We start from the raw sequence: 19,866 nt of genomic DNA on the forward strand, positions 1-19,866 counted from the left end.
TAATGTTTCTATCTCTCCCCTTTCCTCTCTGAAATCAAGAAAATGTATATTTTAAAAGTAATCTCATACATATAAATGATCTTCAAGTCCTCTTTCAGCTCTTGAATGTCATCTCTAAGCCATCAATGAATCAACCTCAATTCATTATCTAAATCAGGCACCATTGTTTTAATACATATGTGACTATGGAAGGATTTGTTTGATAATTTATGTAATACATTGACCATCATACTCAGAACTGGTTATACAGTGACAAACTTAGCCTCATTGCATTCATAGTCCAGAGGAAAAGGCAGACAGAAACAAACTCTCAAATAAATAAATGTGATTTTAGAAATACTGTGACAGAATGCTGTGAAAAAAGAATAATAGGGAAAAGATCATTTAGACAATGGAAGGGGAATGTTTCCAAGAAAGCCTCATTGAAGAAATGATAAATGATTTGAAGGATGAGGAGTAACAAGACACGTGAAGAGTGATAGAATCAGCATTCCAGGCTTATAGGGCAACATGTGCAAAGACCCTGAGGCATTAAAGAGCTGGTGCTCTCAAGGGACCTGAAGAGGATCATGTGGTTAGAGCAAAGTGAACAAGAAGGGGTTGGCCTGAGATAAAGTTAGAAGTGAGTTCCCACCAAATCATTCAGGACTCACACGACTCAGCAGCACATACAGAAGAGCAGGAACAGGTGACCTATATAAAGAGCAAAGAAAGTGGAATTTTCTGGCTTGAATTGAGAGAACAATAAAAGTGGAAGCAGCTAGGATGTTCTAGAGTAATGAATAGAAAAGTGGGGGGAGGGGAGTAACCAAAGCAGACACCTTAGATAGAAAGTGGGGGAGAAGGTAAAAGAATCTACCACAATTGTTTGCCCTTTTTGAAAGGTTCATGCAAAAGTCATAAAAAAAGAATTCCCTGGGTTATGGAAGTAATCACTTTCCCAGGTATTTCATACTAGTCACCAGCAAAAGGCAGGTTGTATCCTAACCAAAGCTCACTGTATGTCTGACAGGAACAAATGCTAAGCATGGACTACGCTGCAAAGCCTGTAAGATGAGCATCCACCACAAGTGCATGGATGGCCTAGCACCCCAGCGGTGCATGGGCAAGCTGGTAAGGGCCTGCCCCTGAGATCATTCCATTCCAACTCCTCTCTGCAGCACCTGTGAGAACTGGACACCAGGAAGGCAGCCCTAGAAACCCTGGTCTGCCAACTCGGCTTCCTGGTTGGCAAAGTGACAGAGCAGAGGAGGAACAATGTCAGCCCAAGGGGTGAATGCTCCACATAGTGACCAACTTGTCCTAGCTTTAGCACTGGAAGTCCCACATCCTAGAACTCTCCAGGTTTATAAAGTGAACATTAAGCTCCCTAGGAACCAAATCCCAGCTCCAGGAAAACTAGGGTGGCTGGTCATTCTAGTACTTAATTGGCTGACAGCTCAGTGGGAGTCATAAATAGGATAGAGATTAACCACCCTCCCAAAAGCAGAGAGAGCAATAAAAACCTATAGCACTTTAATAGACTCATGGTGGCCCAACCAAGGGAGGTTGGGTAACCCTGGCCCATTCTGGACTGATCTTACCATCTCAAGAGTGTGGGCTTCTGCCGAAACCGGTTTGGCTCAGTGGTAGAGCATCGGTCTGCGGACTGAAAGGTCCCAGGTTCGATTCCGGTCAAGGGCATGTACATTGGCGGCTGGTCGATGTTTCTCTCTCATCGGTGTTTCTGGCTCTCTATCTCTCTCCCTTCCTCTCAGTAAAAAATCAATAAAGTATATTTAAAAGGAGTGTGGGCTTCATTCAACACTGGTGCACACACATCACTAAAAGGCAACCCAGAAATTTCAAAAGTAGGATGGCCAAAGAATTGTAGAAGGAACCAAGAATGTCCACCCTGGAGATACTTAGGACATGACAGCTATCATCAAAAAATGTTTATAATAAGACAATCACACAGAAGAGGGATTCTATTGTCCTTGATGGCTCCAGGGGAAAAAGACCTAGGATCGTTATGTACCAAGTCTTAACAGTCAGAGATGAAGTCACCAAAGACCTACCTCCAGGGTTAGTGAGAGCTACCCCATCCATTCTCCATTACTGGCAATGTCCAAACAAAGGAACTTTGTTTGTTCCTCTGCCAGGAACTTTGGAAAGGACCGTGGAATTCTAGTAGAGGCTGGGCCACTACATTTTCTTTTAGTACTGGAATTGAAAGTCAAGGTTCTTAGAGAGTTCATCAACTTACTCTGATTGACAATTCCCTCTTCTTTAAAACCCTACCTCCTCCTCCATAGGCTATTTCCACAAGTCAAGGCAAAGACCACGGATGAGAAGTCAGAAAACAGAATGGAATCTAGAACACAAAGCAGATGGTTCTTGGTAGAGCTCATCAGACAGACAAAGGCCTTTAAGCTAACCCCTGATGTCTGCTTTCCCATTCCTCCGAGGCTGATTTTAACCAACCACAATAATGAGCTGTAAATCAGCCACGATAATGAGCTGTAGTGAAACAAGATATAATGGTCCGTTGTAACCTGGGAGATAATGAGGATCCCAGACACAAGGGAGACTTCAGTGGGCCTCAGAGAGGGAAGAAGCAGGACAGGAAAGGACAGGGCTGAGGCTCGCTTTCTGGATGGAGCGTGGCTTGCTTATTGCCACACTCCAAGGGTATACGATAGCACAAGTCAACATCTTGAAGGGAGAGAAGGAGGTACCCCTAGAAAAATCAACTGGTTTGATTTTTAGAGTTCTTATGTGGTTCTCTTCCTCTCATCAGTGACAGTAAGCCCTTCTCTTTCTCATTCTCTCCCCAGCCAAAAGGGTTTCGGCGTTACTACAGCTCCCCCTTGCTCATTCATGAACAATTTGGATGCATTAAAGAAGTTATGCCCATTGGTGAGTTGGGACATTGATGGGCTGAGCTGGGTTTTGAGCAGCAACATCAGCATTGATGGCTGCTGTTCTCCCAGGACAGCAAAACCCATGGGGTGTGTTTGTGTGTTTGTTTGGTGGCTGATTGGGTTATGATTGTCTGTGTATTTTGCTGGAAGGAAAAGATAAGGTGGGCTCAATTCTGCAGGAATATGCATCATCTCCTTAATGGAGCTCAAACAACACCCAAATCCCAAAGGCTGCTGATATGCTACCCCACCCATCAGCAGCATGATGGAGTGGAAAGAGCATGAAGTATGGCATTCCACAGACCTGGTTCAAATCCCAGCTTCCCCGATGACCAACGTGTGTCTGCACAAGCTACCCAACCTGTCAAACTCTATAAAATGAGAACAGTAATGGCTGTGTATGTGTTTTTTATCATTGTTATAAAAAATAAATATAAATTATAGACCAATGCCAGAAAGGAACTCAGTGAATATCAACTATTCTTCAATTGAGGCCCAAAAAAATGTCTTATAATTATAGACATTTAATTTATTCTTTAACAATATCATTCAGTGTACTTCTATTTTTCTCTCCCTAACAAAACCCTACATGTATGTATGTCTTTCGGGGAGCAGAGGAGCAAGTTGTAAACTAAACATTTATACACTGAAATGTTTTTGCATTACAATTCATGAAGCCTGAGAATGTCCCAATTCTTTCAAAAACACTTGCTTCCTCCTGCAAACTTCGGGTCTCAAAAGGCTTCATACTTGGGAAAGCCTCATTGGCACTCCAGGAAATAAAGCTGATCTTTGGAAAGAACCTTGAAATTGGAGTGTGGGGGATGGATAAAAAAGAGGAAAATCAATCCATCAGGAAGCACTTGGGAGCAGAGGGTGCCAGGTGTAGTGGGGGTCCCTAGCAAATGGGCACATGTCATGGGGGACACACATGTGAGGAAAGCTTGACCACAAAGCCCCGTTTTCCAGGGGGCAGTGGGTCCTCTGCTCAGACCCAGCTTCTTTGGTGCATGATAGGCAATGCCTGATGCGGCCCGGGGTATGTGAATGGTGATTGGCTGCATTCCTGACAGTGAATTGAAGAAACCTTTCTTTCTCTCCCGTGGCAGCCTGTGGCAATAAGGTGGACCCAGTCTATGAGGCCCTCCGCTTCGGCACCTCCCTGGCTCAGAGGACCAAGAAGAGCAGCTCTGGCAGTGGCTCGGACTCCCCTCACAGAACCTCTGTAATTGTCCTCTGTAATTGTCCTTGGGCAGGGTGGCGCTCAGGCACTGCGGTCTGTGGATGCCACCTAATGCATCATGAGGGCGGGGCTGTTGTCAGTCAGGCAGCCTCCAAATGGAAACCTAAGGGCTTTGGGCCACTAAAGGTTCATTTTCTGTTGCCAACACCCACGAATCATTGAACTTTTCCCCTCAAAAACCTTGCTTTCGGCTTCATGTTCCTTGACTTTCACTTCTGTAGACTCTGTCTTCCCACACACACACACACACACAATGTTAGATAACACGTGAACAACACAGAAAGGTTTGACTCAATCAATGGGCAGAAGCAGGGGGTCCCAGCTGTGCCCATTTCTCCCTCCAGCTCTATCCAGTACAACAATACAGCCATTTCTCACATTTCCTCAATCCCTTCTCTCTAAGGCAGTGGTTCTCAACCTTTCTAATGCCTCGATCCTTTAATACAGGTCCTCACGTTGTGGTGACCCCCAGCCATAACATTATTTCCGTTGCTACTTCATGACTGTAATTTTGCTACTGTTAATGAATCGGAATGCAAATATCTGTGTTTTCCGATGGTCTTAGGCTCTACAACCGCTAGCAGGATCTCCTAAGACCACCGGAAAACACAGATATTTACATTACGATTCGTTAACTAGCAAAATTACAGTTATGAAGTAGCAATGGAAATAATGTTATGGCTGGGGGTCACCACAACATGAGGACCTGTATTAAAGGATCAAGACATTAGAAAGGTTGAGGACCACTGCATCTAAGGCAAGGTATACCCTTGGATTCACACCAAAAAAAAACCACCTTCTCCAGAGGTACTTGACCTGTGACAGTGGGGCTTCTCTCTAAGGGACAGTCACCCCTCCCAAGCACCTTTCCTATGTTTTACCTCACCGGAAAGGAGTGCTTTGTGCATGTCAAGACTTTTTGTGGCCACCACCCAGCAATCCAAAAGGAAAGCACAGACAGCGCTGGCTAGAGCAGGGAGACCTCTGTCCATCCACCTTGACCTGAATCCCGAACAGGCCTTTCTCACATCCCTGGTGAGAGCCACGACATCCTCATCCCCTCAGCTCATGCATCCCCCATGCCCGCCTGAGGCTAGCCTGTGTGGAAGGAAGAGCAGAGAGGCTTCCCCAGAGGTGGCCTGCAGCTCCTGTGAGAGGGGACAACCTCAGATACACTCCCAGCAGGCAATGGCCATTTCGACCTCCACATTCTGGGCTCAAGCTAAGCAGTAGCAAGCCCATCAGAGAGACCATTTGCCCGGTTCTCTTTTATGTCTAAAATAGCCTTGTTTCTAGCAATGTCTGGACCCTACAGGCTGGTCTTAGGAGCAAAGAGCATCGTTTTCTGAACGCCAACAAGGTGTCTATTTATCACAGTCCACTTATGCTTCCTGGTACCGGTTCCATCAGTGAGGATTTCTTGGAAGTTTGCTCTGTGACAGCATTGCTCTGAGACCTGCAGGGAGACCAAGATAAATCCAAGTGTGCTTAAGTATCTGTCACTCCATTCTCCCCGGAGCCCAACTGGCCTCATAGAAGAAAACAGAAACGAATGATTGGTGCTTTAAAATGCTTTTGCTTCCCTTCGGCAGGGGCAAATCACAATGCATTTCGGCCTCTTGCCATGTTTGCGGTGTTATGCCCTCAAGCTAACACATTCCCAAATCGGCAAAGCTGGGCCCACAGGTTGATTTTCTCCCAGGACTACGGAGCCATTTGCTTTACATTGTCGGGAAGTCGCTGCCTGGCTTCTTTCTAAATCGTTATGTCTCCTTGAATGGCTTGCAACTGCTCCAGCATATAAAAGGTTTGATGGCTTGGGGAAGGCCGTGCTGAAACCAAATTCAAAACACTGTCTGGGAGGTGGCTGACTAGCTTATGAAGAGCCTTCAGTTTCATAAAATTAAATTAACACAGTAGCAACTTTGGTTCAGAAATAGTGAGCCTCGGAGGAGCAGGAGGAGGTGACTGGGAGACCCTGTGACATTTCTTATTTCTGATGTGTCGTGAAAGTAAGATTGGCTGAGGAAAATCTTAGAACTAAGTTCTTGGTGATAAAAGTTAGTCTCTGGAGGCTGGTGCTAGAGTGCTCTAGATCGGCCTGGGAGAGGCAGGAAGGGAGCTTTGCCCTCCTCTGGTAAGATGCACATAAAATGTTGGAAAAGTGTGACTCTCCATGAGGGCCCCTTAGGTTCTCTCTTATGAAGCTAGACAGAGAAAAGTGGGGGCGTCTGGCTCTACGAAAGGGACAATCTGAAAAAGGGACAGTGCCCAATAGGGAGAACACACCCTATGAAACCAGCCAGACAGACAAGACAGTGCGATTGGATTCTGAGGACAGTGGCCTGCAAATTCTACCTTCGATGTTCAGACATGGAAATCTCTGTTCCGTTGGCCCAGTGGTGTGACATTGTTCATCCCATGCTCTTCCCTCTTTTCTCCAAGACTTCGGACCTGGTGGAGGTTCCTGAAGAAGTCGATGGGCCAGGAGATGGGTACAACCTACGGAAACGCAGCAACAGCGGTGAGTGAGGGAACGGGACACCTGGCCCCGGCGCAAAAGTGAATGGCGTTAGCCTGAGTCAGGGGGCGGGGAAAGTCGATGTCCAGTCCCCTCGTTTCTCTGCTCACCCTGGGATGAAGCCTGGGCAAGTGCTCAGCACTCTGGGGAGAAACAGGGCATCGTTGCTGGTGGATTTCCGTGATTTGACTATACAGTTCTGTCGCCTGCATTCTCATGCTTTATGGGCTTAACATAATGGGGTTTATCATTAATATGGAATCATCAGTATACAGTAGGATTGCTCTTAACTAAGTCATCACAAGGTCATCAAGTGTCAGAGATGTAGGCCTAGAGCCTCACTACTCCACGTGTGGCCCATGGGCCGGCAGCCTGGGCAGCACTTGAGAGCCTGTTAGAAATGCAGAATCTCGGGCTGTTCCAGAACACCTGCAGAATCAGAATTTTTTTTTTTTTTTTTAATCCTCAAGGATATTTTTCAGTTGATTGTTTAGAGAGAGTAGAAGAGATAGGAAAAGACAGAGCAAAGTATCAGTGTGAGAGGAACACATTGATTGGTTGACTCCTGTACATGCCCTGACCAGGGCCTGAGCCTGGGAGGAGCCTGCAACCAAGACATGTGCCCTTGACTGGAACCAAACCAAGGAACCTTTGACCCACAGTCCGACACTCTATCCACTGAGCCAAACCGGCTAGGACCAGAACCAGAATCTAAATGTCAATCTGTGATATGAATCTTGTTAAAGTTTGAGAAGCAGGATTAGAAATCTTGGAACAAACCACCCTTCCCCCCTCCCTCCCAATACACACAACACATCCTGTTATAGATAGAAACTAAGGCACTGAGTAACACACTCAAAAGACTCAAAGTTGATTATTCGCCATCTCTTTTATGTGAAGGGGCATTTTTACCGCCTTATTCAAATAAATCTGTTAAAAGGATTTAGCAAGCAATAAACCTCTAAAGAGCTTTGGAGATCTATTAGCCATTCCTTTGATCAGCAGTAGCTTTCTTTACAATGCACCCTAGGAAGCAGGAGAGATTAATTATGCTGCTGTTGGCTTCAGAACATTTTCTTTGATTTGATTTAATCCCCTGTCCATGCAGTTTGAGAAACAACTTAGAGAAAACACCCTGCTTCTGGGGTCCCAGGCCCCCCCCAGTCTTTTCACCGCCATGATGAGGATGGTGCTGGATTTGTGGCTTCCAGTCACAAGCAGTTCTGCATCACATGTTTCCTTTATGTTCCAAAACATGCACAGTGCACACAGATATTATTTCTGCCAAGCCAGGCAGCATGTCAAATCCTAGAGGACTATTTTTTAAGATATATTTTTAATGATTTCAGAGAGGAAGGGAGAGGGAGAGAGAGATACAAACATCAATCATGAGAGAGAATCATTGATTGATTGCCTCCTGCACACCCTCTATTGGGGATCAAGCCCACAACCAGGGTAGGTGCCCTGTCCAGGAATCAAACTGTGACCTCCTGGTTCATAGCTCACTAAGCCACACCAGTCAGGCCTGGAGGAATATTTCTAAAGACACCTTAGAAGAGGGTACATGCCCTAACCGGTTTGGCTCAGTGGATAGAACGTCAGCCTGCAGACTGAAAGGTCCCAGGTTCGATTCTGGTCAAGGGCACATCCCCAGTACGGGGTGTGCAGGCGGAAGCCGATTAATGTTTCTTTCTCATCGAGATGTTTCTAACTCTCTCTCCCTCTCCCTTACTCTCTGTAAAAAAAAAAAAAATCAATAAAATGTATTTTTTTAAAAGAAGAAGAAGAGGGTACAATTCATGCTCATTTCTTTACTCGTAAGAGTGCAGTCTGCATCTTCTTTAGAGAAGATCTTGGGCAGGTCTGAGCGTTTCTGGTTGTTGTTTTCAGCATTACTGCTGAAATGTATTATGGATGGGGAGCATTGTTGGTCTTCACCTTTGCTTTAACTGCCAGCGACTCTACTGGAAGCAAGGTAATGAGCAAAGTGAGAAGAAAAAAATAGGAATATTTCAGCATGAAGTGCCAAATAATGATGTTCCTGGCTGCCTTCGATAATTGCATTTCAATTTTACTAGATGTGATCATAACTTTCCTGGAAGAGAAGCAGAGAAAAAGAACACAAGCAAGACAGATTCCTAGAACTATTCTCTTAAAAGGGTTGGGTGATCACATTCACTTGAGGACATTACAAAACTGAATAGTACCTTGCATTGCACTAAAGCAAAGAAATTCTGCCCAGGAAGAAAAATGGCAAGCTCAGGTTTGTGAAATGGAAGCTCGCCTTTAGTATGCACTGGTTCTTTCTCTCAAATTTTGAATTGTCACAAAAAAAAAAGAAGAAGAAGAAGAAGCAGCAGCAAATCTTTTAATGGCTCTGTTGGCAGATGCCCCTGGTTCTGGTCTCCTCCAGTGGACAATTCCCAAATTACAAATGCAAATATGATGGTGTGTTTTTGCAACACATAATTAGCATCCAGATCATTTGCAATAACATGAATGGACCTGGAGAGTATTATGCTAAGTGAAATAAATCAGACACAAAAGACAATGCCATCGTGGAATCTATAAAACACACAAAACAAAACAGAAACAAACTCATAGATACAGAGAACAAATTGATGGTTGCTAAGGTGAGGGGATTAACAAAATAGTAGTTATAAAAACAGTCACAAGGATATAAAGTACAGCAGAGGGAATATAGTCAATAATAGTGTAATAACTGTGTATGATGTCAGATGGGTGCTAGACTTATCAGGGTGATCATTTCAAAAGTTATATAAATGTCTAATCACTGTGCTATACTCCTGAAATTATATAATATTTTATGTCAACTGTAATTGAAAAAAATTTTAATTTTAAGTTACTGTAGGCAAATATTAAGTAACAGAAAGATTATATAGCTATATGAATTAGGGGTGGACCTTAACACCCCACAAAAAAAGAAGCATCACTAGAGAATAGTATCATTAAATGGTCAAGTGCACTTCACCAGAAGATATAAATTCTAAACTTCCATCCATCTTCTAATGTATAGCCTTTAAATTACAGAAACTCAAAGAGGAATTGATAGAACTATTAGGAAAATTGGCATTCCCATTCACAGTGAGGGATTTTCACGCACCTTTCAATCATTGGCAAGTTGGATAGACAAAAAAATTTACTATAGGCATAGAAGAAATGAGGACACATTTGACAATTCTAATTGACTTAAAAAGGACACTCCATCTCACAAATGGACAATTCACATTCTTTTTAAGAACACTTGGAACAATTATAAAAATTGATCACCTGGTAGGCCACAAGAAAGCTTCATAAATTAATATAATATAGAGCACATCCTTCTGACAACCAAAAAAATCAATAGTCAAAAAATAAGTAGGAAAAACCTATAATTTGAGAAATTAAACTTTTTAAAAGCTCATGTATTAAAAAAAATAAAATTGGAATATATTTGAAACTAAGTAATAGGGAAAACACTACGTATCAAAACTGTGGAATGTAGCTAAAGTTGTAACTATTTACCTTTGAAACTCTTCAATTAAAAAATAAGAAATGCTAAAAAAAAAAAAAAAAATCATCTAAGCATTATATTTAAGAAGCCAGAAAAAAAAGAAATAGAATAAAGCCCACAAAATCTTTATTCTGCAAATGAAGATGAGAGAAGAAATGATTTGATTAAGTGACAAAGATAGATCATAAATCCAGTGAGTGGTTCTTAAAAACTTAAATACATAAAATTTAACAATTTTTAAGAATAGAGATATAAAACAAAAGGCAATAATAAAAAGAATTAATACAACAGAGATCAAAAGGAAAATACAAGAATCTCATGGCCAACTTCATGCCAATACATTTTAAAACTATTTTTAAATAGGCAAATACCAAGAGAAATGCCATTGAGCAAAGTCTGACTCAAAAAGGAATAGAAGTAGAAACCTTGGATTTGCTTCTAGTCATGATAGAAATGGAATCAATATTTCAAATGTTTGCACTACGAAAACACCAGGCCCAGTCAACTTTGTAAGTAAATGCTACCAAACATTTAAGGAAAAGAGAGTTTCCATATTACATAAGCTCATTCTGGACAACAAAAAGTGGCAAGGAGGAAGGACAGCAGCATTGTCTAACTTAGTTTATGAGACTAATAAAAATCTGACCTTGAAATCAATAAAGACAGTAGGAGAAAGGAGAATCACAAGCTAGTCTCCCTCTTGAACATGGAAGCAGAAACCTGAAACAAAATCTTAGTAGTTAACTGAATCCCAATCATATATATTTTTTTTTAATATATTTTTATTGATTTTGTACAGAGAAGAAGGGAGAGAGGTAGAGAGTTAGAAACATCGATGAGAGAGAGTCATTGATCAGCTGTCTCTTGCACACCCCCTACTGGAGATATGCCCACAACCAAGGTACATGCCTTGACCGGAATCGAACCCGGGATCCTTCAGTCCCCAGGCTGAAGCTCTATCCATTGAGCCAAACCGGTTTCGGCCCAATCATGTATTTTTAAAAGACAATGCATAATTACTTATTCCAGGGATGCAAATTTGGGTCAATCTCAGATAAGCCAATAATGTAACTGGCTGCATTATCAACTTAAAGATAAAAAATAATCATCTCATTAGAAAACACTGTAATGAACATGGACCTCACAGGACTGAAAAGCAAAAAAGAAAGACATGATGTGGAAAAGGAACAGAAGAAAGTCCTTTGGGGATGTGACAAAAATAAAGATTTATTTTGTATCTATAACACCAGAAAATATTGCTAGATGAAATAAATCATATGGAAAAGAATAAGAACCATATGAGTACACTCATATCTATACTAATAAAAGGGTAATATGCTAATTAGACTGGATCACCGGACATCTTCTGGATGTCCGACTTCCTTCCAGACAAAGCCACAGTGGGGGGAGGGGGGAGGGCAGGGGGGGGGGGTGCCCAAGGCAGAGGCAGTTAGGGGTGATCAGGCTGGCAGGGGAGGGCAGTTGAGAGTGATCAGGCCAGCAGGGAGCAGTTAGGTGGCAATCAGGCCGGCAGGCAGGCAAGCAGTTAGGAGCTAGCAGTCCCAGATTGCAAAAGGGATGTCCAACTGCTTCTGCCCTGCAGGATGGGGCCTATACCGGTAGTCGGACATCCCCCAAGAGGTCCCGAATTGGAGAGGGTGCAGGCGGGGCTGAGGGCCTCCCCACTCACCCTGTGCATGAATATCATGCACTGGGCCTCTAATGTAGGCTATAAAACAGAAAGCAACAAACTCAGAAACACAGATAACAGTATGGTGGTGACCTGAAGGGAAGTGTGTGGGGAGTGGGGAGAGGATGAAGAAGGTTAAAAAGGTCAAATATATGGTGACAGAAGGAGACTAGACTTTGGATGGTGAGTACACAGTGCAATATACAGATGATGTAATATAGAAATGTACAATTGAAACTTTTATAATGTTATTAACCAATGTTACCCCAATAAATTTAATTTTAAAAATATGCCTGCATCAGGGATATATTCTTTGAATACTTGTTCTGAATAAAATTAGCAATCAAATAATTTTAATAAATTTAAAGCAGCAAACATAAAAGTTGTATGATATATTTTTGGTAAATAGACTTGATACTGAAAGGAATGGGTTTTTATTTTATTTTATTTTTTTTTATCCTCACTCAAGGATATTTTTCCCAGTGATTTTTTTAGAGAGAATAGAAGGAAGGCAGGAGCGGGAAGAGAGAAAGAAAAACATAGATGTGAAAGAGATTTATTGTTTGTTGCCTCCTGCACGTGCCCTGACAGTGCCCTTACCAGGGCCAGAGCCTACAATTAAGGTACATGCCCTTGACCAGAAATCAAAAAGGAGACCCACAGGACAATGCTCTAACCACTGAGTTAAATTGGCCAGAGCAAGGAATTGGTTTTAAAGATCATTTTGGCACTGTTAAGTTCTGCTTGCAACAAGATAACTAAAAACACATTTGGGGTCACTTCAAATGATTTTTAATGTAGTTCACAAAAAAATGATACACATTTCAAACCAGATACTTAAGGGATACTCAACAAAAAGCTAAAATAATGTGGAATTACAAAATTGTAAATGCCATCCAAACTGTTCACTGCATAGGCACCTTATGTACTTCCCCTTGTTAGCTCCAATCAAGAATCATCTGGGAAGATTCTCTTTGTGTGTTTTCATTCAATAATTGAATATTCTTTTAGAAGTTTCCCATTTCCTACTTAGGGAATCAAATATTTACATCAGGAATTTAGGCAATCACATTCTATCAACTGGCCTCTACTCATTTTCAACTGTTGAGTGGCCAAATATTGAGGCAGACAAGGCCCATTACTGACAAATGCAAGCTCCTCCCTAGGGCTGATGGGACCGCATCCTCAGGCTCTGGAGCGATGAATTGGAGAAGAGATGTTTACTAAGGATCGGCACATGTACAGGGGCTCTTGTCCTGATGCGTGTTTGCTACACCAGTTACCGAGTCCCTCTGAAGGACAGTGGGATGCACTGACTGAAGCAGGGGCAGAGTTCTCTGTGTATCTCTTCCTCCCCTGAGATGGCCTCAGTAACGTGAAGGTGATCAAAGGGGAGAATAGAGCAGCCATGTGTTACGTTTCAATGTGGACTCTTCTCGGTGGTGGGTTAATTTAGACACCGTAACTGTATTCTATAAACTTGGACGCGTTCGCCACATTTGTGTTTAAGGAGGAGACACGCAGTGAGGATAAGGCCGTGCCGTCGGTCACCAGGGTAGACTCGGCTCATGGAACGGGCCATGGCAGAGCCCTCACAGCCCCCAGGGCCCTCCCACGGCTGTGCAGTGGGCAGCGGACACTCCTGCCCGTGTGCGGAGCCTTTTTCTCATCAAAGGCCACAACGTGGCTGCTTAAACGCGAAAGGAAGAGAATTCTGCATTCCAAGAACAAACCAAATGAGACACCACCCTCTTATTCTTTAATCCGAATAATTGCCTCGGTGCATTGACAATAAGAGATCAAGGAACTATTTTGAAATTTAAAACACTTTAATCTGAAAAATAGAATATAGATATCATTCACAAACCAGAAACAAGCTATTGACAATAGATCAGAAAACCCCAGTATTTAGAAAAGGCAATTTGGATACAATTAAACCGGGCCCTACCCTACCATCACCCTCCATCCCCTAACAAGTGAGTTGATACATGTAACAGAGACGCAGGGCGCACTTTCTGTTCTTGGGAAGAGCACTGCCGAGGGAGACCCAGTTGTAAACACGCAACTGCCAGGCAAGTGGAAAGGTGTGCCAGCTGGAGGCATGTGCTAGGGTGTGAGTGTGCAGAGCAGGAAGTGCCCAGCCCGCCCCGGGAGGCAGGGTGGTATCCCACAGGCGACGGGCAAGCTGGGCCCCGAGAACAAGGAAAAGGCAGCAGTGACATAGGTAAGAAACCAGTTTCCAATCATGTTTCCAAAACACGGTGCCCGGATCCATAAAGCTCCACTTTCTCTTGTCTCCGCAGTGTTTACGTACCCAGAAAACGGCACGGACGACTTCAGAGACCAAGCGAAGAACATAAACCACCAGGTATGTATGGACGTCACCAAGGCAGTTTCTGTTTCCACATATATGTTACACACAAGTAAATACACTCTACAGTGTGTAAATTATACAATTGCATAATATAGTGGCTGTATTTTATAGTACATAAGTATCTATTTATTTTATTTTCATATTCATTTGTATAGAATTAGCATAGAATCCATAGAATAGAATAAATCGACAGAATCAATAGAATAAAATAAAAGGTACTTGAGCTTCAGATAGCAGAGTGAATCAAATAAAAAGGATATAGCTGTGCACAACTTTTGTGTTTTTTTTATGGATAGCATATATTTATTACATAATGTGTTTAAATATAGTAGAGAGTTATATATTATATAGTACATATGATGTATATACATATGTGTATATATTATACAGTTATGTTATATATTATATTGTGTAATTTTTCATTTATTATATGTATTATAAAGTATAAGCATTTATATAGCATTCATATGTAATTGGTTAATAATAGTAGCTAATATTTATATAACACAATACTCTTTATAGTCTACAAATTGGGGCTAACAATAAAATCTACCTCACAGGGCTGTTGTGAGGATCCAGTATGCTAATGCATGTAGCCAAATACCTGGCACACAACACGCTATCAAAACAGTAGTTCTTATTATCATTACTAGAAGCCCGATGCATGAAGATTCATGCAAGAATGGGCCTTTCTTTCCCTGGCTGCCAGCACCACCTTTCAACTCCAGCCCCGGAGCTACCTCTTTCCGCTCTGGCCCCACCTTCCCATGCTGCCCAGAGGCCCTGAGCACCTGGGGCAGTGCAGAATGCCTGCGTCTCACCCCACTCCCAGCCACTTGGTGCCTGTAGATGCAAATTAACCTGCCATATTTGTTGTGTTAATTTGCATACTCACTCCTGATTGGCTGGTGGGTGTCATGAAGGTATGGTCAATTTGCAACTTTCTCTTTTATTAGTGTAGATTGCAAGGCTTTCCAGCCAGTAAGATGGTGATCCCATGACATAACCAAAAAAACTGTCTAATGGCAAAATCTGTGCTTTCTTCACAGACTGAATGAACTAATTGCTATATATATATATATATATATATATATATATATATATATATATATATATATATATATATATACCTGGTCCCCTTGGATACTTGAGAGACCAAATTGTAGGCTTACTTAAAAGAAGTCAATTTTATGGATCACTTCATAAGTTATATAAATGTCTAACTACTATGCTGTATACCTGAAACTAATATAATATTGAATGCTAACTGTAATTGAAAAATATATTTTTTTTAAAAAACTGAATTTTAGGAAGTGAAAGTTTTTTATTCCCTCTTTCTATAGAGAGAATATTCTTGTTCCTATGGCCAATCCTGTATCATTTTTCATGAACAACTATATAAAAGATATTATTTAAAGAAAATTGTAGTATTTCTCTTTTTAAAAAAACATTTTTTTATTAATTTTTAGAAAGAGCCAAAACTGGTTTGGCTCAGTGGATAGAGCGTCAACCTGTGGACTGAAAGGTCCCAGGTTTGATTCCGGTCAAGGGCACGTACCTTGGTTGCAGGCATATCCCCTGTGGGAGGTGTGCAGGAGGCAGCTGACCAATGTTTCTCTCTTATCGATGTTTCTAACTCTCTATTCCTCTCAATTCCTCTCTGTAAAAAAATCAATAAAATATATTTTTTTAAATAATAATTTTTAAAGAGAAATAGAGGAAGAGGGAGAGAGAGATACAAATATCGATGACAGAGATACATCATGGATCAGCTGCGACCTGCATACCCCCTCCTGGGGATTGAGCCCACAACCCAAACATGTGCCCAGACTGGGAGTTGAACCAGTGACCTCTTGGTTCAACCACTTAGTCTTACCAGCCTGGAAAAAAAAATATAGTATTTCTGACAAAGACCTCCACATAATTGTTTTCAAATGGTTTGCAATAAAATCTCAGCTGAGAAATTAAAAAATAAACCAATGTTTGAAACAGTCTTTAATAAAGGCTAGCTATTTTAACACTTAAGAGCCATACATTGAATTACTTAGCATTCACTTCACCATTTCCTTTTTTTTCGCCTTGCTTCTCTCCATTTCTTCCTCCTTCCTTTTCTGATTTGTCTTCATTTCCTCTTTCAGGGACCTCTTTCCAAAGACCCATTACAGATGAACACCTATGTTGCCTTGTACAAATTTGTACCACAGGAGAATGAAGATTTGGAAATGAGGTAAAAGCATTTTTTTTTTTTTTTACAGAAAAGAAAAAAGCCAGAATGAAAGAAAGAATAAATAATTCCATTTGTGTTATCTCTGGGAGATTTAGAGCAATTCTCAAACTTTAGTGTGCATGCCACCACCTGCAGGGCTGGTTCCAGCGGACTGTTGGGCCAGTGGCAGCTTCTGATTCGGCAGGTTGGGGGTGGGGCTTGCAAATTTGTATTTCTAATTGGTCCACCGGTGACTTGATTAAGCTGCTGCTGACCCAGGGCCACACCTCAAGAAGCACGGTTTTAGCACCTTGCCAACAGAACTGCTAATGGGAGTTTTCATGAAAATTGTGCATCAGGTGCAATTGGCGTCCTGTGGAGTCCCCAGGGAATCAAAACACTGTGTTTCATCCCCAAATTAGCATTGATTGAAGAATCACACTAAAGCCATTTGCTTCTCCTGCTGGAGACTGGCACCTCGGCCTGGCTCACAGGATCCATCCCACTTTGGTAACTAACACTTGGGGATGGTCAGGTGAGCTTTGGAAATCTTTTGACCCCAGATTTTGTTCCTTCGTGTTGCAATGTGGAGTCAGTCCTCTGCTCACGTCCGTTTATTGTGTGACCTGATGCTCTTTGTAAACATCTTAGACATAAAAGACTAAGAATGACCTCTTCCCCCTACCATACCTAAGAGGATGAAGTGTCGTGCATATGGCACATAGCGTGGCGCCGGATCATTGTGGACACTGAGTAACTGCTAGTTATTCCAATTTGTATAACGTGGTGTGTTCACTGGCCTGTCCCCAAGGAAAGGCTTTGCTGCCCTCCTCCATTCATGACCCTAAAACATAAGTCATCTGTAGAGAAGGCTTTGGTGTTCCCCAATCTCAGAGCAAGGGAGACAGGGCTGCTTTTCTCGTCCAATGGGCCCTTGCACGTTGGTTCTTTCCAAGTCCGAAGAGAATGGAGAGATGTTGACATTAAAAACTACTGAAATGTCAGTCTTAGTGAAATCGACTCCATTTGGGGTGGACTTCCCTTGCCTGAATGCCATGCAGGCCAAGTCACAGTCATGTCATTCCCCTCAGATGGTGTCCAGAGGGCTCTGTGCCTCTGCCCTGGGCTATGTGTGCTTCTCTCCATCCTTGGCTTGTGTCATGTCCCAGGAATAGTCCATGTGCCCTTGCCTGAATGTGCTTTCTCACCTCGGTGGGAATCAGTCGCTCCTCTTCCTCTTCCGCAAAGCCCCTCCAAAGGACAGAGCTGCCAAAAAGGCTCCAGTTAGATCCTGTCTCCCTGATTCCATAGGCCATTGGGTCAACTCCAGCAGCATTCAGCAAGACTCCACAGCAGATGGGAGTATCCCGCCGGAATCTGGTACCTCCTGGCTCACCCTGAGGGCAGCTGTGGTCAGTGTCCTCCCTGGTCTGCTCCCAGTCATTCTTGGGCCTTTGCAGAGCACAGTTCAGGGCCTGGATCTTGGCTCCTTAGATTCCTGCAGACGTTTAGGCTCTGAGTTTTCTCCACCATTTGGGTAGGATTTGCCACACTGAAGCCACGAGCTGGAGTTGTGAACACTACCTGAACTGTCTGGCATCAGTGCAGGAGTAGAGATGGCATTTGTTAAGTTCAGCCCTATTTTAGTGGGAACATTAGAGGTTAGAGACCCTCTAGGATTTGTCACTGGGGTGGTGCCTGCCCTTCAGCGAATGGTCCGCAATGGACTACCTGCTGATGAAGACAAGGATGACATGTATTTATTTTGCAATAAATACAATATATTTTGTTCTTCTTGAGATTGTCGTTTTGGATATCTAAAATTTTAAATTTAACAGCTTCTTAACTGTGTCGGTCCCACCGGTTTATATTAGAAAATTATCTGAAGCCATCAGATTTAAAAAAAAAATCCTGATATAGAATGTTACTGAGGAATGTCATCTAGCTTCCCGGTGGTGGTCAGGCAAATGCTGATGTGACATGTCATAACTTTCCATGCTTATTTTAGTGGGTTGCAGGCCTTAACAGCCAGGTTGTCTGGTCACGAATCCAACGTTTACAGTCCTCTGCAAGGCACACAGGACTGTTCATTCCCAGGAGGGAAATGTCTGCATGACACCGACTATAAGAATGGAGTGATAAATCAGACTTACATTTTTCTTCTTTTGCCAAGAGACTCTAGGTTCCCATTTTAAAAGCCAGGCGCTTGATTTAGAATGGGTAAAGCTATACTTTGGGAATTTCATGTAATTCCGTGAATGAACTGGAGCTTTGTGAATTATCGTTTTCTCCTTAAGCCATAAAGTAGAAAAACAAATTCTGTTTAACAAAATAACCATTCTCATCCACCTGCATTCTGATCCAGGGGGCATGCTGAGTATTGTCCTCGGGAAAGAGAATAAAAGAAGCGAGAGTACAGGGAACATCAGGAGTGTGAACTTGATGGCAAAGAAGGTCCAACAGTCATAGATCACTTCCGCACGCATTTGTCATATGCCTGCTCAATAGTAAGGAAAGCCTTTTCTGCCAACAGCTAGCAGTCCAGATCTCCCTACCGACTTCCAGTTGCATATCCTTTCTTGCCGACCCTGGAGCTCCCCCCTCCTTACCCTACTCCCATAAACCTTAGGGTAATTGACATCACCATCTGCCCAGGCTTCCAGCCACTAGAGACCTCTCTCTCTCCCTGCATTCAGTTGAGTAAACTGTTTCTTCTCTGTTCTCTCCTTCCTAGAGTGACTGAGTAGTTAATGAGACAATTTCAAATATAAGCTAGGATTTCATTCCCAAGACAAAGCCAGGTGCACACTATAGTTTAGATGCCTTCTATTTATAATTTGCATCTTTTCACAATAGGTTTCATTTCCTAGTTCTCTGAACAACCTCACTAACACAACCCTAACACAGTCAAAGACTCTGGCTGGCCATGGAGCACATCCAGTGAGACTATCTCACTGGCCCAGTGATAAGGAGACTGTGACACCCTGACCCTCATCTTCTGAGCAGGTTTTGCAGTTGCTGGTGTGACATGTCACAGGTATGGGATTTTACCCCTGATATGAAAGAGACGATACCATCGTGTGTGAGACCTCCAGTTTGTTGCTGAGGATTTGTGGTCCCCTAGCATTAACGAGCCACCCAGGTTCCTCTGAGTGGAAGGAGCTTGTGTAGTAAGTAGATAACCTTCTGTAATTCAGGGTCTTAGACAATGTCCACCAATAACCCTTATTACCAAGCTTTATAAAGGGCTGAGGAAAGAGGAAATGGCACTTTATGGACTGCCAGCCTAATTCATGAGCAAAATCCTTTAAAATGCTACTTGAAATACAAACTGGAGAACCCCGTTCTCATCAGTGTTGACATCATTATCATCCCACACTGCCTCGTGCTGCATCATCCTCTTGGCTAGGATTTC

At 42.6% G+C, this 19,866-nt stretch overlaps 1 protein-coding gene across 2 annotated transcripts in view; it reads left to right on the forward strand.

The window, feature by feature from the left end:
* Positions 1 to 19,866, forward strand: part of STAC (SH3 and cysteine rich domain) — a 95,207-nt gene that overhangs the window by 54,501 nt on the left and 20,840 nt on the right. For both annotated transcript variants that reach the window (XM_084903141.1, XM_084903142.1), the window contains exons 3-8: positions 1,013 to 1,113; positions 2,817 to 2,898; positions 4,013 to 4,128; positions 6,592 to 6,670; positions 14,175 to 14,239; positions 16,384 to 16,472. In XM_084903141.1, the coding sequence (XP_084759267.1) occupies positions 1,013 to 1,113; positions 2,817 to 2,898; positions 4,013 to 4,128; positions 6,592 to 6,670; positions 14,175 to 14,239; positions 16,384 to 16,472 (532 nt within the window). The remainder of the gene's footprint in view (positions 1 to 1,012; positions 1,114 to 2,816; positions 2,899 to 4,012; positions 4,129 to 6,591; positions 6,671 to 14,174; positions 14,240 to 16,383; positions 16,473 to 19,866) is intronic.

This window comes from Pipistrellus hanaki (assembly GCF_964339955.1).
Source record: "Pipistrellus hanaki genome assembly, chromosome: 13".
Lineage (NCBI taxonomy): Eukaryota > Metazoa > Chordata > Mammalia > Chiroptera > Vespertilionidae > Pipistrellus > Pipistrellus hanaki.